At 43.3% G+C, this 27,771-nt stretch overlaps 1 protein-coding gene across 6 annotated transcripts in view; it reads right to left on the reverse strand.

Annotated features, from left to right (window-relative positions):
- RBM24 (RNA binding motif protein 24) overlaps nucleotides 1-27,771 on the reverse strand; it is a 53,767-nt gene that overhangs the window by 12,748 nt on the left and 13,248 nt on the right. For 3 of the 6 annotated variants that reach the window (XM_053249063.1, XM_053249060.1, XM_053249066.1), the window contains exon 4: nucleotides 1,127-1,250. In XM_053249063.1, the coding sequence (XP_053105038.1) occupies nucleotides 1,127-1,250 (124 nt within the window). Of the gene's footprint in view, nucleotides 1-1,126; nucleotides 1,251-1,803; nucleotides 1,902-2,211; nucleotides 3,018-26,694; nucleotides 27,079-27,771 lie in introns of those variants that run through there. The other 3 variants (XM_053249062.1, XM_053249065.1, XM_053249061.1) reach the window with 3 other exon arrangements.

Below are 27,771 nucleotides of genomic sequence, written 5' to 3' on the forward strand. Positions count from 1 at the left end.
TACATAATTCTCAGAGATTAACTTCTATTCAAGTAGAGTCTGTGACCTATGAGCTATAGCATAGAGCCATTGCTGTTCTCATGTACTAAGAGTAGCCCAAAGGAGACCATCTCCTCACAGAATATATATTGAAGAATCTTGTATATATACACCCTGTATAATATTGTATATATACACACCCTTTGTACCCACTTTTCAAATACATTAAGCTTGCAACTATTATGTACATTTGGGAGCAATTCTCATTAAATTAGACAGGACTTACTTGTCAGTGTTTAAAATAATGGCAAAATCCTACAAAAATGATACATTAAGAGAGTATCAAATCAATCTTTATTACAGTCACAGACCAGCATAAAGCTTAAGGAGTGATTACATATTATAAGTAAAAATATATATGGTAATAAATATAACAGAAAGTACACAAGAGGCATGAGAGCATAAAAAGCTTGAAAAGGTGTAAGAGTAAAAAAAAATCATACAGGCATAAAAGGGAACTAAGAGTACGTTTAAAAAAACCAACTTACTTCCCTTCTTCTACCAAACATGTATTTGGTGGGGGGAGTGTGCAAAGATCCTCACGCATAACTGGGTACATGCATTCTGTTGTTGCATACTAGTATTTATTGATCATGGTGAAGGGGTATTCAAAACTTTTGACAAGAAGCACCCTTTCCTTCACCTCCTCCCCTGGTGGCAGCTTTTTCTTCTAGCTGCTGCTTGCAGAGAGTGTGCAAGCACACACATAGGAGGGAATAACCTCCAACTGCCCCTGATCTTCTGGCAGCAATGGATCACTTCCACAATCCTAGCATATGACCTTCTGGCAGGTGTTTTAAGTCCCTCCTCTTAGGAAGCCCTTCTTGTGGTTGTACTTTCAAAGGGCAGTAGTGTCACTCTGACAGGCAAGTTATATGCATTTGTGCCACTGCACCTGTCTACAATGTGATTAGGAGATTTTGTAATGCCACTGCATATGATGGCACAAGTCATCTTTGATGTGTATTGGTGTATGATCAAACTGCGCTTTCCACAGTACTTCCACTGAAGCAGGATGTAATCTGAAATTTTCATTCTCTGTTTCAATGATAAGAGGCTGGGCAAGAAACCAAGGGGCTTTTCTTACCTGGCTGCATTATTCTTGGTTTTGCTCCTAGATATGCTAGGTTCACGTTAGCCTTTCTACCATCAATGATTGGATTAGGATCTTTGCAGGCCCTTTCAGCAGCAGCTCGGTCAGCCATTGTCACCTGGACAACAAACAGTGCAAAATATCAAAACTTGTTATATTTTATGCAGTTCACAGTATCCAGTCTTGCACTTCTGTATACAGTGAAACTGAATACCACAGCAGACTCTTTCAATCCTCCTCCATGAGATCATTACTATGCAATAACTTTTAATTTGCTAGAAGCAGCAGAGGCTAATCACAGAATCAGGTTATATTTGAAGCATTTACCATACTACGACACTAGAATTTTGCAGGCACTGAACACCAATTTTACCCTGTAGCATATGCTGCAATAGATAAAAATACTAATGCATCATATCAGCTTGTAACCAGCTGGCTTCATCCGATGCCAACATTTCACTAGCAACTTTCCATAAGCAAGTATGATGCAAATCTCCTCGTACTGGCATGGCATAACACACCTCACAAGCTCCCAAGAAAGAATCCCTCAGATTCCCTAATTCTTTTGTGAGGGGGAAGAGCATCCCAAGAGCAAGCCTGTAACTTTTTGTGTATCTTCATTCCAGCTGGTCCTTGCTCACAAGTTCTAGGAAGTTCACCATTTCACTCACCTGCCACTACAGAGGCCCGAGAGGAGCCTCTCGGTGAGGAAAACCCCACCAACCCTTTTGAGAGGAAGACAGGTGATTAAACTAAGTGCCTCTCTCCCTTCTCTCTTCTCCAGTTGCCCTGGGCTAGGGAGCTATCTCCCCTCTTTGGAGGTTTCACGCATGCCAGGGACGGCACGGCACCAGGAGAAATATCTGGATGGGAGGCTCCGAAGGGGCGAACTCTGCCCCACAGTCAACATACCGAAGGAAAAGCAACGGTGGGTTTCACAGGCATGCTGCCGTCCTAAACAAAGACGGAAGAGTAGCCCTTCGCTTCGGGGAGCAGGGGGCGAAGTGCTGGCCCCCCGTGCTCCGCTCCCCCTCACCGGCGCTACCTAGGGCACGCACATCCCCGTCCCGCTGACTTACAAATCCGTAACCTCGGGATTTGCCCGTCTGCCTGTCGGTGATGACCACAGCTTCCTCGATCTCGCCGAACACCTCGAAATATTTGCGCAGGCTGGAGTCCGTGGTGTGGTAGGGCAGACCCCCGACAAAGATCTTGGTATATGTGGTATCCTTCTGGGTCGTGTGCATCTTCCAAAAGATGCCTCTGCTCGCCTGCAAACCCCGTGCGAAGAGTGACTCAACAGCGAGCTCAAGAGCGCGTTGCCTAGGTCCAGTCCAACTTCTGCCGTGGAAGTTTCGCTGCTGCTACCGCTACACAGCAAGCCCTGCTTTCTCACTTCTCTCTCTCTCACACACGCGCTGGTTCCCTCTCGATGCAGCTCCTGCCGGGCTTTTCAGACAGAGAGGGAGCTTCACAGCCTGCCTTGAGGTAGGTGGTGTGTTAAGGGGGAGGGAGGCGAAGGGAGGCTAGCGCCGGCAGGTCCACAAAAAACGCCGGGCCCAGCCACAGGCAACTCCGTGCCTTCGCTTCTCTTTCGCCTTTCTCTAAATGCTACCGAGCGACCGCCCCGAGCTCCTGCAGCTCCACCCTCCCTCGAGCCCAGGGGGCGGGAAGCCGGGCGGGGCCGGGCTGGCGATTGGCTGCTCTCTGGACCGGCGCTGACACCCAACCCTTAGGAACAGGCAGCTGCTGCTGCGAGCTTGGTGAGGGAGCGCGTGGCGGCCGAGCTGGAAGGGCGGGGCGGCCCCCAGGGCCCCGGGCCACCCAACCGGGAACCTCATCCCTTGTGCATGCCAGAGGGGCCGCATTTACTCTTGTCCGTCAGTTGCAACGCAAGGCAAGAGAGCTCGGAGCAGCCTCTCAAGTGAGCCAGCTCGCTCTACTACGCAGCAAAACAGAAGTTGCCCGGCGCCGCGTGTGCGCAGTAGTAGGCTGCTGCGCCTTAACTACGGTTGCCACCTGGCAAATTATGGACGGTTCTTCAGGCACTCGCTACCGCCGTGACTATTCTGTCATTGCCTAGAGTTTCCGGTGTGTAAATGTCTGGAAAGCATTGTTAGTCCATAGCCATTTCAGTTTGCTAAGAGGATATGAAAAGGCGCGCCTTTGAGGAGAACATTTATATGATGCTCTTCAACAAAAAAAGCGAACAAAGCCTGTTCCATAGTAAAAAGGAAGGAGGAAAATGGTTCCCTGTCCCAAGGGGGTTTGCGCTCTAAAAAGAAACACCCAAGGGGGGAAACGGCCACAGTAACCACTGGAAGGGATGCTGCTGTGCTGTGCTGTGCTGAATAAGGACAGTTATTCTCCCTCTGCTAAGTAGAAGAGACAGAGTCACTGCTGTGCCTCTTCGCCCTGTTGGCAGGGGTAAACTTCTGCAAACACTCGTTTGGGGGGAAATGTGCTTTTATGTTCTTTACAGTCTGCAGAACTTCTCTCTCTCCTTGAAACATATTTTTGAAATGAGGTAATACTGATTGAAGTTTGTGCTCACTTTATAAAGGCTGCCAATCAATGCACACTTAATTAGGGGTAAGTGCCACCGAAATAAATATTTCTGAATAAACAGTAATGGGAATGCGCTGACAACTCAGTAGTGATACTTAGAATAGTCATGTGACATTTCCATTTGTATTTCTTCTTGCTTAGATCTTGTGAAATGGGTCCTTGTTATTCCCATCCCATTCTACAGAAACAACTGAGAGGAGATGATGATGATGAAGAGCCTTTCTGAATAAAGCAAGACCTTTCTAATCTCACATACAGTTTCTCACAGTGGCCCACCAGGGATCTTGGGGATGTTTACAAGCCCGAGATGAAGGCATACCCCCTTTCCTGCTGTTGTTTTCCTGCAACTGATAATTAAGAGGCATCCTGCCTTTGAGCCTGGAGGCAGCCTTAGCCATTAAGACTAGTAGCTAGGCACCGATAGACTTATCCTCAATTAATTTGTCTAAGTCCCTTTTAAAGCAGGGTGGTGTAGTGGTTAGAGTGTTGGACTAGAACTGGGGAAACCCAAGTTCAAATCCCTGTTCAGCCTCACTGGGTGACTCTGGGCCAGTCACTCATCTCTCAGCCTAACCTACCTCACATTTATTAACATAACCATGTATACCACTCTGGTATAACCATGTATACCATTCTGGGCTCCTCAGAGGAAGAAATGTAAATTATTTTTACATTTTACAAATGTAAAAATAAAACAATAAATCCAAGTTGGTGGCTATCGCCACATCCTTTGGTAGAGAATTCCATAGATTAATTATGCACTGTGTGAAAAAGTACTTCCTTTTATCTATCCTGAATTTCCTGGCAATCAGTTTCATGGGATGACCCCTGAAGAATCCCCCCCGCATCCACTTTCTCCACACCATGCATAATTGTATGATCTCTATAAAACTTCCCTTAGCTTTTTTTCTAAGCTAAAAAGCCCTAAATGATGTAGACTTACCTCATAAGGAAGGCACCCTAGAGTCCAGATCATGATGTTACTTAAGGCTATGCAAGTGAATAGAGTGTCTCTCAGATTCAAGTACAATTCTCTTGCACCTATCTGAAACACACTGGTTCTCATTCACTCCAGTTCCACCTAAAATACTAGAAACAAGGCAGGCAAGGGTATAATGGCAGGATTTTTTTTTTTTAAAAAAAATTAAAAGTGTATTTCTAACACTATTTCTAAGCTTAGAGATCTTTCTTGCAAGTGATGCTGCTAGAGTTGCCAACTGTGTTTTTTTTAAAAATCCTATGCTTCTTTGTGTAAAAGAAAATAATTTGTTGAACCCACTTACTCCATATCTATGCTAGGAAAATCATCACCGAATGAAAAGCATTGCCTACTTTTAATGAAAGGTTCAGAATGCAACTGTTGGTTCTGGATCAAAATAAGGGCAATATACCTTTTTTAAAAAGCAATACTGTTATTTCATTTGGAAGGCTGAAAAAAAAAAGATTTTCCTGTCTCTTCAGTGGGGAATAAAATGGGAGAATGGTCAATGAAGCAATAAAGAGAAGAGAGAATGTCTAGAAGACCTGGGCTCAGAAACTTGAGAGCTAATTAGTGCTTTCTCTACTTGGATAGTGATCTCAGGGGAGTCTGCTGCAGAAGTGTTCATTCAACTGTCAGCATAGCCTTGGTTGTTTGTTGTTCACTGGTTAATTGGTTTTATCAGGGTAAATTTCTACCACTTTCAAGGATAATTTTCTCAGGTAAAGGATAATGTTTCTCATTAATAAATGAGAAACATAAGAAACTGCTAACTTGGCAAAGAGGCACCTTTTAACGTGGTGATTCTCTTTATTTAGCAAGGGGAGAGTAACTGGCCCTATCCACTCCCAGCACAGTACCTCCAGTGACTGTTGCTGGTGTCTATCTTATGTTTCTTTTAGCTTGTGAGCCCTTTGGGGACAGGGATCCATCTTATTTATGTAAACCACCCTGAGCCATTTTTGGAAGGGCGGTATAGAAATGGAATGAATGAATAAATAAATACTAATGTAACACTACTAAAAATCCTATATGAGATTTAGGAGACATAACCATTCTTATGAGAAACCTACTGAGTTTCTGCCTGTCATTCAGCTGTTAGATACAGAAGGACAGGCAGAAGCTTAGTAGGTGGTATTTCCCAAAGCATTTGGAGATGGAAACTTCAGCAGTTGAAGTTCTGGCTGTCATACAGCTGACATACAGGCAGGATATCAACAGGTGCTGCTTGCATTCTCAGTTTAGATAAAGTTGAACCTGTTGAATGTCTGCTTGTCATACAGCTATTAAACGTTGTGGGCCCTCTGGCCCTTAAAAGGAACATCTGCCCCTCCGCCTTATGAGATACAAGGCTGGAGGGTAAAAAATAAAATAAAAGCACTAAGACCTAGCAGTACTGAGGTAAAATGATATAGATAAAATAAAAATATGCATAACATATTGGGGAGAATAAACATATGTAGTAACAGTGACATCGTTGTGACACATGAACAACACAGATTTCTCACTAAATAACTCTTCCCTTGTCACAGTATCTACCTATGCTTTCTGTCACTTTTTTCCTTAGGGACATGTACAGTCCCCCTGCCCGCCGGTGCATTTTTTGCTGTACTTGTGCACAGTGATACTATATATGACTTGTACCTTCTGGATTTTTCAAAGTCAGTTTTTGATCTAATTGTTACAGGAAACTTCACTTTTGGTGAGAACTGAACATTTGTTTTTTGTTTGTTATTTGAGACAACCCCATCTGATTCTGCTTTTCACTCAGCATCCTATTGGAAAACATGGACTTGCTTACTGATTATAATCTGGTAGATAATGAGGCTTTTGCTTTGTTGCACAGTATTTTTGTTTTGAAACGGAAACTTGGACAATCACACCATCAGTTTTACTTTATGGGAGCCAAATATGCAAGGCATAAGGAAGCAAGGTATATTACATCAGTAAGACTTTGGTAGACAAGTGATGACCATGCTCCTCTTGAGGAGGAAAAACATCATGAGAAGCAAAATGATCATTGTTGGGATGCCATGTTACCTGGTTGCCTGTGTGGCCCTGTGGAGTCCGGAGGAGAGTGTGGCATCCTCCTGTTGGGCTCCTGTTCCCTTCAGGGGATGACAGGGGTGAGAAGGATCTGGGCTGGTCATGTCCCAGTGGGGTTGAGAGGACAAGGCAGTGATTGCTGCAGGAAACAGCTCCAGGGAGACAACTAGGTTGGGAGGGGGGCAGGAAACAGGAAGCGAAGTCAAGAAGGGTGGGGTGTGGGTGGAAGTAGGCTTTAAGCCCTGTTGGCTTTGCACTGGGGCATTTAAAGACAAGGCAGCCAATGATGAGGGCTGTTTCTGGGTATGGGAGCCGGGAGATCACCAGGAGAGGAAACTGGCTGAATGCAGCAAGTCAGGAGGACTCAGGTGACAGACTAATCTTCTTCCCTGGCTATTCCTGAAGCTGACCTTTTCTGTGCCTACCCAGTCATTCTAGAGTTTAAGAAGGGCCAGGAGCCCACCTTGTCCACTGAGAGGCTGACAATCGTACATAATATAGAATATGAGAGTGTTGAACTAGCAGAGCCCTTGTCTGCATCATTGTCCCTATGCAATTAATAAGGAAGATATACCACCACCATATAACAAAGCAGGTAATTTCCATATTTTTTTACATTATAACTGCTGCCAACAATGGGAAAACTGACAGTTTTATATTAGGTATTATGTCACTGATGATGCAAGGTTTTAAATGTCAAAATCCAATTTTTATTATTTCTCAGTTACATAACTGCTGCTCTACTCACCATAAATAATAGGAATTGGAAACCAGCACCTTTGCCAACCAGCCATCACTGAACACCTTATGTGGTCAAAGCAAAAAAAGTGCTCTTGTACTACCATTGTGGGTAGTACAAACAGTATGGTTGTACACAACTTGTACTACCAGTGTGGGTGGATCAAGAGGGATATTGCTACATCCACCAACCCTGACTGGAGAAGAAAGAAAATACTGAAGTCCACAAGTGTTTATCTTTTGATTATTACATTGCAATAGCAAAATTGAATGTTTTGGCGTTCCTTTCTTTTTGGCTGGTTTTGTAGTTTTTATTGTGTTATATTGTAGAAATAGCACTAACAAAAAAAAAATAGAATAGTTACACTTTTATCAGACTAAATAAGAAACAAAAATGCAGGTAGACTGATACAACGGAGAGGAGAGCTGGTCTTGTGGTAGCAAGGATGACTTGTCCCCATAGCTAAGCAAGGTCTGCCCTGGTTGCATATGAATGGGAGACTTGATGTGTGAGCACTGTAAGATATTCCCCTTAGGGGATGAAGCCGCTCTGGGAAGAGCAAAAGGTTTCAAGTTCCCTCCCTGGCTTCTCCAAGATAGGGCTGAGAGAGATTCCTGCCTGCAACCTTGGAGAAGCCGCTGCCAGTCTGTGAAGACAATACTGAGCGAGATAGACCAATGGTCTGACTCAGTATATGGCAGCTTCCTATGTTCCTAACCAGGACACTAGATACAAAATCCAAATACAGATGTAACATTAAACTGTAGACCAGGCCTGCTCAACTTTGGCCCCAAAGCTGTTTCTGGACTAGAACTCCCATCATCCCCAGCCATAGTGGCCAATAGCTAGGGATTATGGGAGTTGTAGGCCAACATCTGCAGGAGGACTGAAGTTGAGCAGGCCTGCTAGACTATTCATCCCTTACGATTTAAAAACCGTTTTTCTGCTTTTCTTACAAGAAATGTAGGCAAACGTTTTACCATTACTGGATAAAGTTTTATAGAGCAGGCTTATAACCAGAAATGTTGTGGTAAGGAACTCTTAGAGTGCAGGAAACCTATTGCAGAATAGCCAGAACATAAATACAGGTAGCTCAATAAGCGTAACTTTGTTTAATTGTATGTAATATTTATCAAATAAAACTTCATTTTATAACCTTTAAAAAAAAATAGTCCCCTGTTTGTCAGTTATTCTAGCACTCATTGATTGACCAGAACATTAGAAGGCAGGAATAAGTTACTGTTTAGCAATTTGGTAGAATATTGCATGCATGCTTATTTTCCTTATATCTCCATAATTATATAAGGATTTCTTTATTCCATATAGAAATTGAATGAATAAATAAATAAGTACAAGGGCTAGAAACTGAAAAGCTAACATTCAGAAAGGGCCAGGAATATGCCAGAGTAGCCAGGCTCCCATAGGTGCATCTGTGGCTAAGCCTTAATTCAGAAGCTGGAGCCACATTTGGTCCAAAGACTACTAGTTGGTCAACCCTCATCTAGAAACATATACAGTAATTCCTCGACCTACGAACTACTCAACTTACGTTTTTTTCGAGTTACGAGCGACAAAAAAGACCGGAAGTAGTTGCCGGTTTAGAATCAGCTTACTCGACCTACGAATGTTTAGATGCGGCTTCCTCGAATTACGAGTGTTTTGAGACTTCCATGGTGCGCTCCTCGACTTACGAAAATTTCAACCTCCGAACGTGCGTTCGGAATGGATTATTTACGTAAGTCGAGGGACCACTGTATGTATCATATATATTGCATTAGTCAATATCACTTGCATTCTACAAACATGAGTATGTCCCAGGCTCACCCTTGAAATTCTTCTTTTCCTAATCCAAATGTTTTTAAATCTTGTGAAGCCCCACAAAAGAGTAGATTGTCCCACTTTCACAGACTTGCGTTCCTAGTTGCCATTGTAAATCCTTCCTTCCCCAGTCTGATGTAGGGATGTGCAGAAAACGTGATTTGGAATCTGCATCACACCACATCCCTTTAAAATGGGGATTCTGCATCCCCTTTAACACAGAAGAGAGCAGGTCCTCCGATGCTCACTGCCATTTCCTTAAACGTGGCGCTCCCTTCTGCTATCAGTGTGTGCCAGCGGTGCTCTCTTCCAGCTGCCCCTGCACAATTCTGGCATGCACATGGCCTCTGTGCACGTGTGCCGGCCATTTGCATGGTCAGCACCATGCACATGGCCACTGCACAGCTGGGGGAGAGTGCACCCGTGTGCGCTGATAGCTGGGGGGAGTGCCGCACTTAAGGAAATGGCAAGCGCCAGAGGAACAGGTGTGGACCTGCTCTCTTCCGTGTTAAATGGTATGTGGAATCCCCCCTTTTAAAGGAATGTGGCACGATCTGGATTCCAAATCACGTTTCAAGCATATCTCTGTGAGGCTGCCTGACTGAAGCATATGATGGTGGCATTCCTACAGCTCCTTGTTCTGTTCCTCTGTGCTGTTTAATGTTCTTTGAAAGTGTAGTACCAAGTATTAATTATATCTCTTACTTGTCAGAAGTTGTGCAGCTACCAGTAGATTAAAGAGATGTATTAGTTATGGAATAGCTGTAAGTAGAATTAAATGCTGAATTTTGGCAGTTTGAGGTTTTAAGTTTTCTAACGATGTCCAAACAATACTGGCTGAATGTCAGTGCTTATCTAGAGCCTTCTAAATCAGGTCTTCACAAATTTTCTTGGGATCTAGGAGCCAGCCTAAATATTTAGGAGCCAGACAATGGACTCTTGACAAAATCACCAGACTTCATGACGGATGTTGTGAATCAGCTGGATAAATGGGCTTCTCTTTATCCCCTTTATAGGTAACATATTTAGAACAGAAACAGAGCTACCTGGGACAAATAAAGATTATTAAATCTTTCTACATTACCTCTGAATATCCTAGACTAGGAACCACAATTAAATTTCTAGGCACCATGGCTCCCTGGCCATGGGATTTGTCATGAACTGCTCTACATAACCCCTTTAAATTCTGATGCTGTTGTTCAGGCCTTTAATATAAATGCTCCAATGTAAGAATAAGGATTGTTTAAACAAAATTTCAACATCCACGCAAGGTATAAGAGAGGAATGTCTAATGTGTCTTTTGGGAATACAATAATATAGTTTCATTGAAGCATGTCCTCAGGCTATCACTTACAATGAATAGTTTTAACTGATACATTTTATTATAGTCTTCCTGTCAGGGTAGCTATGAGCAGACAGCTTGCCAGCTTACCAATTGCTACTGAATTCAATGGTATTAACGTTAACTGTATTGTCAGGCTATTTATTTATTTATACACACCAGATGCCTGTCATGTCAGAGAGCAGTGGATGTTATGTAGTCATTCAGCAGGGTGCTGAGGACAACAAAGGCCCTCTGATTATATTCCACTCTACTTATTCCTACCTATGCTTTATTGCAGCAAACAATAATGACCCACAAGGACATTTGGAACAGGGCATTATGACTAACTAAAATGGGGTTTCTTTTGATATAATTGAATGAAGTAATCAGAAACCTTTGTTTAGTTTGCATACAGGATTAAAAACAAACAACTTGCGTGTTCAGTTTGTTTGGTAAAACGTACTCCCAGCTCATGATATCTAAATTTATGATGCAGTTTCACAAAGGCCTGGAGTTGTGAACTGGTAATATTGAAGAACGCTTTATTGTCTAATTATTACATTCTGAACAATGACTTCTTCATCATTTAACCTTTTCTGTATGCATTACACAGAATATAATCAGACTTTTTGCTAGAAAGTCTTATATACCCTACTATAGTAGAGTATCAAGCAAGATTTCTGAAAAATATATTGTACACATGAAAGAGCAGTTTTTAATCATATTCTTCTTATATAAATGTATTTTGTGATGAGGTCTGTTGGCTAAAGCTTTTCCAATCACTTGTCAAATATTGAATATTACAGTAACTTGGCTAGGTTATTTAACTCAGACCGAAAAAGAACACACACACCCCACAGCATTTTCTGCAATGGTTTTTTCAGAAGTGAATAGCAGTCTTGGGGTGTGTGTGTGAATGTGAATTTTCAGCATGAAAATGGTGCAGATTTAAAGCAATTTGTTCATCACTTCCTTGACCTACTTTGACTGTGTGCACACAATCACAGTGACCCTGGTTAAAGAGTTAACTAGAGTAGATAATGTATATATTCTGGTTAAATGCTGGTTAACCACAGTGGTTTGACCATAATTGCCTGAAAATTCTGCATTCTCACAATCAGCTCTGTAGGGCTCAGGGATCCTAGTTAACGCTTTAACCAGGATCTCTGTGATTGTGTGCACACAGCCAAAATAGTTCAATGAAGAATGGGGATTTCCCCTAAATTTCAGAATTCATTGCGTTGTCAACTGTTACTCATACAATCCCTGTAGGGGAAAAATGTGCTCTTGGTGTTATAGTGCTCTAGCTGTTTTTCTTTAAAATTACTTTAAAGTTAGTTGAAAACTACAGTTTTGGAGACAGATTGAAAACGCACCCTATTGGCTGATATGATTATGTAATCACTTTCCTGTTCTTCTCCAGGGCAGATACACTGTAGTTTATTCTGCTGGGTTTTCTCTGCCTTCTTCTTTGCTGCCAAATAACAGGCTCTGTCCAAAATTATTAAGGAGTGAAACTACATGGGGGGGGGGAGATGGGGGATTCATCCAGCTTTGTTACCAACTAACAAGGAGGTTGTAGCTCTGATTTGGGTGGGATGGTTTGGCCTGAAGAAGCACCCGAATAAGAAATAGAGATGACCCCTGTAGGATTCTTTGGCACCAACAATCCAATAGTGACCAAAGTCCTTGAACTACAGCCAGAGCTGACCCTGCAGGAGGACCCAGAGATCTTAAGGAGTCAGACATTCTCACATGGTCCCTTGGCTCTGTTTCAGACCCTTTCACAATTGGACCCCAAGAGCAGTAGCGGTGCCAGATCAGAGCTTTCTTCTAGAAAGGGGTGCCCAAATGACCAACCCTTGGTTATTGGTCTATCCTCACACATTTGTAGAAGACTGGAGATACTACAGCATCAGCCATCCTCTAGCCCCAAGGGGGCAGGAGGCGGGCCCAGCCCTATTAAAGCCACTTTGAGGAAAGGATTGCAGACTGTGCTGTGCAGAGCAGCACATACTGTAGCAGCCACTGTAGCTGCTGCTTTCTGTTACTACAGATGGTAGCAAGCTGCTGGGAGCTGCTGCAAAAGGGTAATCCCCACACAAGATTAAAAAAAAAACATTAATGAACAAGGCGGAGAAGCTTGACTACCCACATTTGAGTGAGCTATGCTAGAGGGATTTTCATGGATTTTCACTCGTCTCCAAACCTGGTCTACACACCTTCAACCTTCATTTAATAATTATGTGAATAGCTCTAAAGCCAAACTAGAGTGTCATGTATCATTGCTGAGAAACTGGCAGATATTTAGAATCATGGGTTACAGCTAGTCTAACTGGCTTTCAGTTTTCTATCACATTTTTTTCCGTAGCAGTGAGTAGCCATTGCAATTTAGACACACCCCTTATCTCATACATTATCATGCTTTTCAGTTTGTACAGTGTTCCTGACTCCCTTTTTAGTGATCTTTTCTGAGATTTGAGTCTGCTAAGAGTGAAGTGCTTCAGAAAATACATTGCATGCTTCATGAGTAGACTGTGGTATCACCAAGGCTGGTTTTATTCTGAGAGAGATTCCTTCAGGCCTAAGGAAAACAGATCCTTTCTGTCTGACACATCCAAGATTGAGATAGTAAGCGTAACATGATAATGCACAGATGTTCTGCTTGGCATTTTACATGACAAAAATAAAGAGCGTGCCCACTATAGAGACTTGAAAGTAACCCCATAAGATATGCTATCAAGGTAGTAAACATAAGAACTGTAGCTCATAAGCACCTGTTTATAACTGGGCAACTTCAACACTGACATATGAAGGAAAATTTGATTTGAAGGCTATTTAGAGCTTGAACACTTAAGGAATCCCAAACAGGTGTGAACAGTTCAATATTTGCATACAGTGGAAACATGGTAAAGAAATCTGTGCATTGAGTTATGTGTTTTTAAGACATGCAGCCAGATCCTATACTTGTTTACTTGGAATTGAGTTCCACTATGTTCAGTGGGATTTACTCCCAGGTAAATATGCAGCCTTAGTCTCTTCCCTTGTTTAATATGTTCTCTCTCCACGATTTCCCTTCTGAAACTGAATAGGGAAATGAGATACAATCATGAATAAATCAAAAGGAATAAACTGAACAAAGGCAACTGTATACTAGATGGTGTTTACTTATTGATAGCTTCTTTGCAAATACTAGATTTAGAAAAGAATTGGAGTCTTGTGTAGTTCTCAAGTTATCAGTTGTATTTTGTGACAACTGAATTCATACTTTTATTATCTTTTCTTTCTCTTAGAAAAGAAGTTTTAGGCACTTACTATATTTCCATGTTTTATTCATTCAAAAGTATAGATTCATCTATCACATGTATTGAAGAATTGGTTGGTTGGTTTGTGCAAAATAAAGTTATACTTCTCAATGACCTACAGGCACCAAATATTGCATACACAATCCTGCCACTGAAATTAGCAAAACGAATAATTTTTTATGCCAAAATACACGTTCTGAAAATTTAATTTTGGGGGGAAGAAATTCTGAATATTGGATGAAAAAAATTGCATGTACAATATGATGGGGTTTTGTGATTATTTAGCAAAGTGCCAAAAGAAGCTACCCACTCCAGCTACAGAGTAGAGTGCAGAGTTTAGTCATTGCAGTTATTTAAAAAAACACTCATGAAGATTGTTGTACAATCTAAGCTAAATATTTATTGGTGAAGTACATTTGAGATAGGAAAGACTTATCCTATCTATCAGCTACATAATGAATAGGTAGGGAGAGAGAGATGTTTCCATCTGCTCTGTAAGAGTAAAGGAAGAGGACTGACTCACTACAGCAGGGGTCATTGAATAGAGGCAAGCAAGGACAGGTAAGGAGACCCTCACTCCCATTACCTCCACTCCCAGTGCTCCTAGTGGTCATTAGGATAGTCAGTGCAAAGGTCAATGCACTGGAACTCCATCTCCAACACAGTCTGCCACTTAAACTAACTGAATGCACCACTTTTTATACTGGAATATGTTCATTGAATGGTATGAGGGTTTTTTAATATTTTTAGAAGGAACTCTGAATATAATCGAATTCATCATCATCATCATCATCATCATCATCATCATAATTTTTTGTTCTCAACAGATTTTTAACACTCAGTAATCAGATCAGTAATTTGCAAAATGACATCGTGCCCAAGAAAAGCAGAAGATCTTCTCAGATTCAAATTTACTATGATTCAAATTTATAATATATGGTAATTACTCAATAAAAGAAATGTTTGAAGATGAAATCCTACAAGTTTTAAATTGTTTTTACTTCCCCTTTGCAAGTACATTAATAAAAAACTAGCTTAACCTGCACAAAGCATCTGCGTACTAGTACTTGATTGCCTCCCTCACCTCAGATACGTCTCCACCCTCACCTGAGCTGCACTCCTGCTTCTCCTCCATCCAGTTGCTTCCATCCCCTCACCCCTCTTGGCCATTCCTCCATCCCTTTACTCCATCCCCCTCAATCCTCTTAGCTATGGCTACAGCGTTGCTGGTGCCTATTGGCCAAGCTGCAACCCCCTATCCCCAGAGACCTCCCCACCCTCACCTGAGCCCCGCTCCTGCTCCTCCCCACAGGAACAGCAGCTGTTGACTGGGCTCTTCCTCACTGCCGCCACCGCCATGACCGCTTGTTCCCCTCAGGCCACTGACAGGCCTGGGCCCATCCCTTGCCTGCCTGCCTCTCTCCCTCCCTCTCTCAGCCAATGGCCTTGGTAGCTCCAAACAGCAGCAGTGGTTGACCTGGCCCTTCCTTGCTGCCAATAGGCATCACCATGGTGCTCATTCCCCCTCAGACCATTGCCAGGCTTGGGCCCATCCCTTGTCCTTCTTTCTCTTTCTCTCTCCTCCCCTCGCTCTTCCCCTCTGTCTTACTTCCACCCTCCCTCCCTTCTTCTTCTTCTCTCTCTCTCTCTCTCTCTCTCTGAGTTAACAGATCTTGTTCATCTTGTTTCCTCATCTGATTCACACAACGGCAACCTCCTTCTCCTGAAGGGGCTCTTTCCTCCCTCACGACCCCTCTCTTTGCAGACCCTTGCCCTCTATCTATCTATCTATCTATCTTCCTCTCCTCTACAATCAAGAACATCTTCTGACCAGTAACAGTTGCATTCCAACTGACCTTAACCATCACAGGCTCCTCCTCCCTATTTGCATATGGAATCTCCACTGCCCAATCACCATGGTGCTTCTGCTCTCACTGGTTCCTCCTCCTCCCAATCTTCATATGGAATCTCCACTGCCCAATCACCACAGTGCTCCTGCTCGAGAACTCACAAGAGCTGCCACGCATGGGATTAGCCACGAGTATGCCTTAGAGAATTATATATATAGAAGATAGAAGATGCTTTGATATATGCTGGGTGGCCCTCAAATAGCAGTTTTGCTCATTTGCGGGCCACCTCCCTATATGCCAACTTAGTTTTGCGGGGGGCAACTTAGTTATCATGGGGGTAGTTTTGGTTATTTGTGGTTTTCTACTCCTCACTAAATTGATATACAGTTTAAATAGCCATGCTACCTGCTTCTCAGCTAGTGCATGGAGAGATTTAAATAAGCAACATAAGAGGCACAGGTGGTTCTACCCACTCTTGCCTCTTACACACTTCTTTAAACCTTCCTGTGTGTCAGCCGAGAAGTAGAGAAAGTGGCTATTTAAACTTTACACCTCTGCACGCTTCTCAGCTTGTGCACAAGTTTAAATAGCCATTCTTCTAGCGCAGACTGCTCCATCCGCTCTTGCTGCTAGAGTGGATTGTTTAGCTAAGGAACCTAACCCCATTTTTTTGGTTAGGTCAAGCACTCCAGCATTGCAGTTTCCATGAACATTACCCCCGCAATATTAGAGGTTCTCCTGGATTTCATTTCTTGAACTTTCCTAGCAGTGTAAACTATGCAAGATGACTTTGCCCGGTCAATGGTGGGGCAACCTACTGGTTATAATCAACTTACTAGTTGATTATAAAACAGAGAAGCTCTTCCCATGATCACTGGAAAACGGGCTAAGGGAGCTTAGCCCACTTTCCTGCGGTTGTGGGAACCACTGGGCTCGCAGGCGAGCCTGGTGCTCACAAGGCAGCTAGCCTGCCTAAACCACCCTCTCCTTAAATGAGGTTAACAGAGCGAGCGCTCTCCAGGATGCCCTGTGTGCTCATATGGGGCATTCTGGAACTTCCAGGGGCCATGCAGCCCCTGATCCCCGCAGCCCCTGCTGGCTCCGTGACGGAGCTGGCAGTTGTGTGGGTGGCCAATCTGGCTGCCCAGCTACGAGCGGCTGCTCATCTGTGGGGAGAGTGGATTAAGCCTGCTCTCCCCATAGAAGCCCCTCAGGTGCTCCACACATGTCATGTGAAGCGCCTCAGTATATGTCAAGATTTGACGAGGAGCAAATAATTGGAATCCTATTCTAAACTGAATCCTGGGATTATTGGCTATGGCAAAGGGGTGGTCATGTAACTGGAGTGGTCAAGTCTTCACACATGAGTCGTAATATTTCAATCAGGATTGTAGTAAATGTGCCAGGAGGAAGTGTGTCTACTTCAAATCTCAGCTCAGCCATGAACCGTATGCAAATGTTCTCTGTGGCAGACCTCCTGCTGTGAAACCTCAGTCCATATGTATTGCCGGGAATGGTACAAAACTATTTGCTAACTTAGTTGCACAAACTGTGTCCGCTTCCGGGCACTATGCTTTAGGAAAGACATTGAATTGGAATGGGTTCAGAGGAGGGCAACAAAGCTAGTGAGGAGTCTGGAAATCAAACCCAGTGAAGAACCATGGAGGGAGCTAGGTATGTTTAACCTGGAGAAGAGACGATCAAGGGGAGATATAGCCATCTTCAAATACCAGAAGGGCGGTCACATATGAAGATGGAGCACCCTTGTTCTCTGTTGCTCCGGAAGGTATGACTTGAACCAACAGGTTGAAATTAAAAGGAAGCTAAGTGAAGGTTGACATTTGGAAGAATTCCCGAACTATAAGGACTGTTTGACTTGCACAGTCTGCTTTGTGCAGGAATGAAGTCTGCTTGCTAGCCAGAGGTTTTAAAAAAGACTGGATGGCCATCTGTCAGGGATGCTGTAGCACTTCCCTGCTCTGAACAGAGAGCTGAGAGTTTGCTACATGGCAGGCTTTACTATGAACTCAAAGTTATCCCAAAAACCCGATGCAAAAAGTGGTTTGTTTTTTTTTTTAAACCCTGGATAAATTGGGCTGTACTATAACACACAGTGAAAAACCCAAATTGTGTGTGAAGTGCTCCCCAATAGCTCGCAGGGACTTTGGGGCAAATCTGCCCGATATGTGAATGCACCCCCTCCATTCCATAGGAGATGCGAGCTAAAGGGCTTTAAAAGTTCTGTGTGAAAAACTTCCCAGACTAGAAGACCTCCAAAGTCCTTTTCAGTTGTAATGTTCTGTGAGGTTACTAAGGAGAGCTGAATGTCAGTGGTTTGGAAGAGAGCCTGTTGGCTCCTTTACAGCTCTGAAGTTCTCTTCCCCACTCAAGTTTAGTCACTGAGAAGCAGAAGTGAGTCCATGGGAAACTGCTCTCTCTATTAATCAATGATAATAAATAGAAGTAACAAGTATGTGAAAAGTGCTTTTCTTTCAAGTAATCACAGAGGTCCAGAAATAAGTATGGGGTAGGATTGATGGGCAGGTGAGGGTCAAGCTACTTGTCTGGTGGAGGGCTCCTCACCCCACCCCCAGCATCACCTCTTTCAGAATGTACCTAGCAACATTTTGAAAAATTATTGTACCTTGACAGAGTTACAAAAAGGCATGTGGTAGTAGACTGGTGTGGTGGCAGGAAAAGATGGGGGAGAGGGACAGCAGGGGGAAAGACACAAAAAGCTTTGATATTTCATACACAGTAGCTAGACTTGAAGCAGATACTGGAAATATGTAGTCCTGCCTCCAGCATTCTACAGTTGTCTGGCAATGGGCATATTATCAGGACAGCTGTTGGAAAATTTTATGTCAGAGTGCCCCCTTCCCCTCTCTTCAGCATTAGATATTGTCCTTCATATAGCTAATCTCATCTTGACATGTATCACAAGCATATTAAAAGTAACTACATGACTTTCTAGCAGACTCTAGTCAGATGTGTTTCTTGTGGCATTACACACAAATTACCCTCCCCAGCCTTGTTTTTTCTTTCACCCTCTGAACAAAACTGCTCTAATTGTTCCAAATGTTGAACCACTATGTTCCTTTTTCAAGTGTTTTTTTTTTTTAAACTAGGATCCACTTTACTTTTTCCAAGTTGTTTGGCTTCTTAAGACTGATCTTCATACAATGCGTTTGTTTGTTTGAATTTGTAGACCACCTCAAACTTCCATCTCTCTGGGCAGTTTACGACGACATAAAACAAATTGAGACCAACGTAAAAATCTTAAAACCATTGAAAACCACACTCAAGTTAAAAAGCTTGGGTGAAAAAATAAGTCTTTAAAGACTTTTAGAAAGTTGTCAGAGATGGGGAGGCTTCTACTTTAGCAGAGAGTGCATTCCAGAATGTTGGGTTAGCAAGAGAGAAGGCCAGTTCCTGCGTAGCCGCCAGATGAGCTGGTGGCAACTGCAGACAAACCTTTCCGGATTATCTCAGTGGGCGATGGGGATCATGGCAACGATGTTCTCTTAAATACCGAAGGCCTAATCTGTATAGGGCTTTATAGGTTTTAACCAGCACCTTGTATTTTGCCTGAAAACCTATTGGCAGCCAGTGTCGTTATTTTAGTATAGGACTAATATGGTCACTCCGAGATGACCCAGAGACCAACCTGGCTGCTGCATCCTGTACTAATTGCAGTTTCCGGACTATACACAAAGGTAGCCCTACACAGAGTGTGTGGCAGTAGTCAAGTCTGGAGGTTACCAGCATATGGTAACCTCCAGACATACACGGAAAGAGGAGGTATGTAGTCTGGGAGTACTTCTGGACCCAAACTTTTTCCTAATTTTTTAGGTTGAAGCAGTGGCCAGGAGTGCTTTCTATCAGCTTTGGCTGATTCACCAGTGATGTCAATTTCTGGAGATAAACAACCTTTAAAAAGTGGTGTATATGCTGGTAACATCCAGACCTGACTAGTGCAGTGTGCTCTATGTTGGGCTGCCTTCGTATGTAGTTTGGAAATTGGAGTTAATACAGAATGCAGCAGCCAGTTTGGTCTCTGGGGCTGCTCGAAGAAATCATATTACACCCATTTTGAAGGAACTACACTGGCTGCCAATCAGTTTCCAGGGGAAATAAAAAGTGCTGATTGTTACCTATAAAGCCCTTAATGGCTTGGGTCCGAGGTATTTAAGAGAACACCTTCTTCTTCATCAACCCCACCACCTCTCAAGAGAATCTGGGGAGGTCTGGTTGTAGTTGCCGGCATTCTGTTTGTGTGTGTGTGTGTGTGTGTGTGTGTGTGTGTGTGTGTATGTGTATGTGTATGTGTATGTGTATGTGTATGTATGTCCGTGTGTTCCCCTGTCAACTTCGCAATGCCTGGATCAAATATGAACCAAATCGGGTACCAAAGATGAACCAAATTGGGTACAGTTGTAGGGACACATAGGGACACCTCAACGGTGTAGTTTGTGATTATGTCATCCACCCTAATCCAAGATGGCAGATGCGTAAACTTTTGAGACACTAGTGGGCGAACTTGTGAACTCCCTAACCGATTTGAACCTAATTTGCTACAGCTGTAGGGACACATAGGGATGCCCAAATGGAGTGGTGTGTAGTGATGTCATCCACTCGAATTCAAGATGGCGGCCATGTGAACATCTGAGGCTCAAGCAAGCTAATTTGTGGACTGTCAAACCAATTTAAACTAGATTAGGTACAGTTGCAATGAGTGACACACAGGGACACCTCAACAGCATAATTTGTGATGATGTCACCCACCCTTATCTGAGATGGCGGATGCATAAACATTTGAGGCACAAGTGCACTAAAGTGAGGACTGTCTAACCGATTTGAACCAAATTTGGAACAGCTGCAGTGAGTGTCACACAGGGACACCTCAATGGTGCTGTTTGTAATGACATCCACCCCGATCCATGACGGTGGATACTTGAACATTTGAGATACAAGAGATCTAACTTGTGGACCTGAATTTGCACCAAATTTAGTCCAGTTGTAGAAACAGTGAAAAGAAAGTAGGAAAATTAGGTCTTACTAGAACAACTTGAGCAGAGTGAGTTGTGTGCACATGTGTATTATTATGTGCCACTCTACATAATAAAACATATGCGTGTGAACGGACACATACAAACTCCAGATACATGAAAGGAAAGGAATGTTTTACAATTCTATTATATTTAAGGCAGAAGCAAAGTGGAAAGATTTAAACCTAAAAGGGAGCATATACACAGCAAGGAATGATTTCTTTTTGGAAAAGGGTTTGATTCCTACTTGGAAGTTTATTCAGTGAGACACACAACCTACACAACCTACAACAAACTACACTTACAGCATTATTCCATTTGTATGATAGGTGGTGCTCCTTCCAGACAGTGTTTACTTCATCAAAGCAAGAAGATATTAGTAGGGACTTAAGTTCCTACTAGCTGACCCCGCGCAGAGCATCTGTGTGCTCTTTTGGGTCTCTTCCCCTCACTTCTGCCCCAGTCTCCACTTCTGGGCCCAGCCGCCTCTCCTCCCCACCCCCACTTCTGCCCCCTCTTCTTTTCCCCCTCCTGGGCCTTGCCTCCGTGGATGGGCTGGGCCCACCACTGCCTCTGGCCTCCGCAGCCAGGCCCACCGCCACCTCTTGCCTCCATGGCCGGGCTCGCCACTGCCATGGCAACCAATTCTCCTGGGTGCACCTCATCCAATCAGTCGCGTCTGCCACCCAGCCAATCAACTGTGCGCCGGGACGCACATTCTAAGGCACACCCAAGAGAATTAAATATATAGATATTTAATATGTTTGATTGTTGAGAGTTATTTGGAAGTATGGAAGGAGCACCACCTATCATACAAATGGAATAATGCTGTAAAGTTTTACTAGTGGGCTTGAACAACTTCTCTACAAGCAAGGTTAAAGTGTTTGGCAACATCTGGTAAAGGAAAGAGGTAAAGCTAGCTAGAGGTTACAATTTTCTTCTTGGATTTAGGCAAACCAATCAAGAGCTGAATGTAGCACTTTCGAAACAATAGCAGCACAATTCCTAACAATAAAGTGAGAGACAAGAAATCCACAAAAGGAACACTAAGCCCCAAATTGGCTTTTGGAATTGAGGACCTAGAGGAGTTCTGATATGAATATGGAAACCTTTTAAGCTGAATAGTAGGCCCATTCCATCACAACCCCCACCCCCGAACTGGTACCAGTGGGGAAAGTGTTCTGCTGGGCACTTCCAAAAATGGAACAACACCCAAAAGGTGGCTTAAACATCACCAGTGAGTTTCAGGGAATACTAGACTACTCATCATGTAGACTACATACCCTATGATGCATACTAGGAATAGAACAACAAAGTACAAAACATACACAGAATCAGAACAAACGTGGTCCCCAAACACTTCCCATTAAATGAACATGCAAAAAGCACAGCAAAGCATTTTCATCAATCCTGCATGACAGATATAAGCATTTCCCTTATTTCTACGTTTTATGCAGACACACCTCTAGGCCACCTCCAGCCTCTGAGGCAAGATGCCTCCAAATACCAGTTGCAGGGGAGCAGCAACAGCAGCAGGAGAGAGGGCATGCCCTCACCTCTTGGCTGTGGCATGCCTCTCACCACAAGCCTGGGAGACTCAAGTGCCAAGCCCGAGACCAACTCAGCTCTGTTAGGGACTCGATTGGGCAGAGGAGTGATCAGGCTTGCATTTTGTTTCATGGTGCTTGACTGATCTTTGATTACAGGAATTCTTTTAATGGCTCTACATGAAATGAATGTAAAGTGTGTCAACTTCAGTTGTGTGACACTTCAGTGAGTTGTTAAACACAAAGGCATAAAGAATAGATCTGAAAAGGAACAACCACTTCCTTAAACTGTGTAACCTTATCTGTGCATATACAGCTAAAAAGATACCATGAGATTCATTTTATGGAATATATGCTTCTTCTTTTTTTTAAACACAGAGATTGTCAGTGTCAGAAAAGATATGTGTGAAAAATCCCATCACTGAAATGCTGATATTGGAAATATTAATGGTGCTTATTGCAGAACATTGTCCATAGCTCATTTTCTCCTCTTATACTGATGAACTGTAGTTTATTCAATCTACTATGTACACATTGGTGTTACCAAGAAAGGGCCAAACTACACAATCATGTTAAATGTATCATTTACCCTATATCTAAATTTTTGTTTCCTAAATAGCAGCTATGGCAGGGCCTGATGAAAACCATGATGTAGGGGGAGAGGGCTTTTACCCTTTGCCCCCGCTATGGTCCTGATTTGTATCCTGCCCTCCAAGCTGCTATTTGTCACTGAAGGAAAGTGCTGGGAATTCTTCCCTTCTTGGCCCAGCAGCTGCTGCAGGGAGCCCAATCTGGATTTTAACCACAGTGGGGTTAAAACCCTCCTCCCCGCTTCCCTATGGTGGTTATTTAGTAAAAACACATTAAGCACATTTAATATATTGTGTGATTTGTCCCTAAGCTATAACCCATAATGAAAGTTCATCTGAAAAGCTGTATTTATAATTCCAGCACTTCCTTCTCATGTGCGTAGGGGGGCATTGGGGTGGGAAAGCAGGGCTTAAAAGCCAATTTCGGGGAGGTGGGAACCACCAGTAATCGCCAGTTTGTCTTCCTGCCTTAGATAGGGAGGCAAGGTTTTTGTTGCAGTTTTGACTATTAAAGAAAAAGAAAGATAATAGTTACAAAGTGAAAAAGGCTTGAAGAAAAATTCTTTTATTCCAGTCAGTGAGAACATCTCCAGACCTTTCCCCTCTCAGTACCTTTCATTTCACCTTGGAAAGAGGCTCTTCCCATCAATATGGTGCGAGGTGAGAGAGAGAGCCTGTGAAACCAGGATCTAGGATCAGTCACTTTTCCTGCTCTTTCTTTTGTCTCTTCCCCCATGGCACAGAAGCATCTTTTTTCTTCTGCTTTTTCATGGCTCAGTGGAGCTCCTCAGTGGAAAGCAAGATCTCAGCCTTGTCTCCTTCTGTTCCTCTAAGAGCTGAGCAGTTGTTATGGGCAAGTTATCATCCCCCCAGGAACCATTCCCACAGTTTGGAGCATCATTATGAGGCTGGGCAACTCTTGTCCAAGTCCCCTTACCTGCCTGCTCTGGGGAGAGAAACTACATATCCAGATTTTATTAATATACATAAGTGAAGGCTTCTGTAGATTATTGCTTCTCCAGAGCTAGTGGGGGCTAAGCAGCCTTGCTCTCATAGCCACTCACTGAAGTGAGTCTCACAATCGGTGAGACTTGCCAAAATGAGGTTTGAGGGGAGAGCCGGCTCAGCCTGCTCTCCCTGCAGACGAGGACTTCTGCAGCCCTGGGCAGCCGAATTGGCTGCCCACACGACTGCTGGCTCCGTCATGGAGCCAGCAGGAGTTGTGGGGATCAGGGGCCGCATGGCCCCCAAAAGTTCCAGGATGTCCCACGCAAGCGCACGGGGCATGCTGGAGAGGCCCCCGAGCCCGGGAGGCTGCTTGCAGCCTCCCAGCTGGGGGTCTCCTTGTGTGTTGCTGCACCATGGAGCTGTGCCATGGCAATACACAACCACAAAACCTGGGTTAGCAGAGTGCTCGCTCCACTAACCTGGGCTAAGGGAAGGAGTAGGTAAGCGGGTGACCTGCTTTGGGGAAACTGGGCTCACCTGCAAGCCCGGTGGTTCCCACGATCTGTGGACAGCGGGCTAATCTCCCTTAGCCCTCTTTCCACTGATCGTGATAATCGCCTCATTCTCTCACCCCTGGCATTCTCATGATAGGTGCTATTCCTCTCTAGTTCCTAAATCAGAGGTCCTGCAGTCATCAAAAGCATTATCATCTCTACTCTCAATCTGGAGAGTGCCTGAGAGACTAAAGGGACAGATCTTGCTCTTGCTTATGAGAGAGAGAGAGAGAGAGAGAGATCAATCCAAGGCCAGACTGAAAAGAAGGGTTAGGTCATTCATTCATTCATTCATTCATTTTCATTTATACCCCGTCCAAACTTACATCTCTGGGAGTCTAATGCGGTTCCCACTTTCTTGGGGGCAACATGAAGCATCAGGCTCTCTCTCCATTGCCTCATTCAGTAGTATACAGTACACCAACTGTTCTCTTAAAGGGGATTGTTCTTGCACCCCAGTTAACCTCTTACTGTTGTCCAGCACCTGCAAAAACCTGACACTTGGCCTGCTAAAATGTAGATCTTGGCAATAGTAAAACATGAGAGTGGTGTGTAGTACCTATCCCTGATGTCTAGGGTGCTTCAATTTCAGCTGTAACGTTTTCCGATGCGGCTGTTCACTCATGCTCCATCTACTGTTCTCAGATATTAACTGCATGGACATTATGATGGTTTCATTCCTACATTGAGGTGCTTTGCTTGTAGAAATATATCAGTAAGCACTTGCGGGCTTCCTCCCTGCAAAAGAGGGTAGCTCTTCTCACCGATCGTGAGAAGGGCTTCATAGTGTGCTTGTATCTGATGAAACTAGTGAACAGCCCTCTTATACATATGAAGCTGCCCTATACTCTGAGTCAGACTGTTGGTCTGTTTTACTCAGTGTTGCCTGTGTTGACTGACAGCAGCTCTCCAGAGTTTCAGAGAGGGTCCTTCCTAGCCCTAACTAGGGATGCCAGGGACTGAACTTGGAACTTTCGGCACACAAAACATGCACTAGCACTGAGCTACAGCCACTCTGCTGTCAGTTGCTCACCTCAGATTCTCCCATGGTCCTTGCTCCAAATTTTCACCCATTCTGTTCTTGCCTTGTCATGTGGCTCACTCCAGTCCTTCTGTCTCTTTCCTCAACTGTTTACCAATAGTGATGTAGCAGTAGCATGGGATTAACTAATAGAGAAGATTTAGACACTCAAGACATGACATTAGGCATTGCATTTCGCAGTTCTTAGGTACTCGATCCCTCATACTGTCATGGTCTCAGTGACTGTGATGGCAGACTTTTCTTTTGTTATGCTGTTAAAAGGGAATAATCGTAACAGGAAACATTGCAATAAATCTATTTCCTATTCACTATTCTCCTCTGCATAATATACAGGATGCTGGAATTATTTGTGTCATGCTTTTATTTCTCTCTGAAGAAACATAAATTACCTTTACAGAGAAACTGAACAGGAACATAGGAAGCTGCCATATACTGAGTATACTGAGTCAGACCATTGGTCTATCTAGCTTAGTATGGTCTTTCCAAACTGGCAGTGGCTTCTCCAAGGTTTTAGGCAGGAATCTCTCTCAGCCCTGTTGGAAGTGAAGGACTATGCGCTGTCTCTTGTCTCAATGACATAGGAGGACAGACTAGTGAGTCAGAGGGCTAGAGGGTCAAGACACTGGTCATCCCTCCTCTACTGCTCTGACACTATCACTTTGATATGTAGATTGCTAATCTTAGGGACTTCCTTCCTTCCAGCCACTTCCTTCCTCTCCCTTCTCTTCCCTTCCTTCTACCTTGCAACATGCAAGCTCCTCTCCCCTGCACCATGTGTGCAGAAATGCAGAATCCATCTGCATCCAGCTAGATAGATAGATTAGAGATCCTAACTCCTCACTTTCCTATCTAGAATGGAGTTCTCTAATAAATACCATTTATATTGATTTGAAACTATGAACTGGCTCCAAGTTACTTTACTCTCAGCATACACGCATGCCTAACTAAATTCCGCTGTGTTGTGCCTCTGTGCACTCTGCTATAATAAAAAAGGGTTTCTTTTACCAGAGAGAATTCCCAACAAGCCCTATCTTGGAGAAGCCAGGGAGGGAACTTGGAACCTTCTGCTTTTTCCAGAGCAGCTCCATCCCCTGAGGGGAATATCTTACAGTGCTCACACTTCTAGTCTAGTGTTTGGTTTCTTTCTTTTTTCTTTTAAAATAAAATATTTTTGCTGTAGTTGAAAACCAAGGGATTATGTGAATAAAACTGAGTCACTTTATTATTTATTTCTGAAAGTTATGCCCCACTTTTCCAAGTTAAGCACATTTCCAAAATTAAGTCTCCTATCATTCAGAAAATTTGACAGAATTTTTCCTGGTCAGAATACTTCATTTATTGTGTTATAAGTTGTATCTGACTCCACCATATCAATGTCTTGAAAACTGCTGTTTTTATCATCCACTTCTTCCCTCTCCATCAAACTGCCTGTCCCCAGCTTTAAGGATAACAACTGAAAAGCATTTGAAGTCTTTTCAACTTCAGAAGTTGAACAGTGTATATCACTCCCTGTAGTTCTGCTTTCATGGGGACTTATTGGTGCAGGACTGTCAATCAATAATTCTTTTTTCAGTTGCTCTTCTCTTGTCTGAAAAGAGATGAGTCTTTAAATGGAGTAAAAAAAATTCAGCACATGGATATGCATACGATAGCCCTATTCAATCAGTGTTCTTAATGTGGGTAAAAGCAATGTGTGGAGGTGGGGATCAGGATAAGAGTGTTAGGTCTCACCCCTGACCCACACATAGATTGTTCCTTTGTGTATAAAGTAAAGGTAAAGTGTCAGTGTCAACTCCTGGCACCCACAGAGGCCTGTCTTTGGTAGAATACAGGAGGGGTTTACCATTGCCATCTCCCACGCAGTATGAGATGATGCCTTTCAGCATCTTCCTATATTGCTGCTGCCCAATATAGGTGTTTCCCATAGTCTGGGAGTTCCTACCTATATACGAGTGATGCACATGGAGGCTCAGTGCATATCTGGTACCCTTTATTTTTCAGGGTAGCGGATTGTGCAGAGAGAGCATATACAAACATACTACCTGTCTGCACATGGGTTCTATGCACAGAGGAGCCATCAATACATAGAGAAGTAGGCGAGACCTACTGCCACCATCCCAGGTTTTCCTTCCACGCACTGATTGTATTCTACACTAAGAGTATCTGAATAGGACAATGGTTAAAAGCTACTTTGATTTTTCTGTTTCATTCAGGCAGGTCAGTCAATGCAATTGATATGGAAAATATTATTTATTTATTTATTTATTTATTATTTTTACAT

This window comes from Hemicordylus capensis, chromosome 4 (genome assembly GCF_027244095.1).
Source record: "Hemicordylus capensis ecotype Gifberg chromosome 4, rHemCap1.1.pri, whole genome shotgun sequence".
NCBI lineage: Eukaryota > Metazoa > Chordata > Lepidosauria > Squamata > Cordylidae > Hemicordylus > Hemicordylus capensis.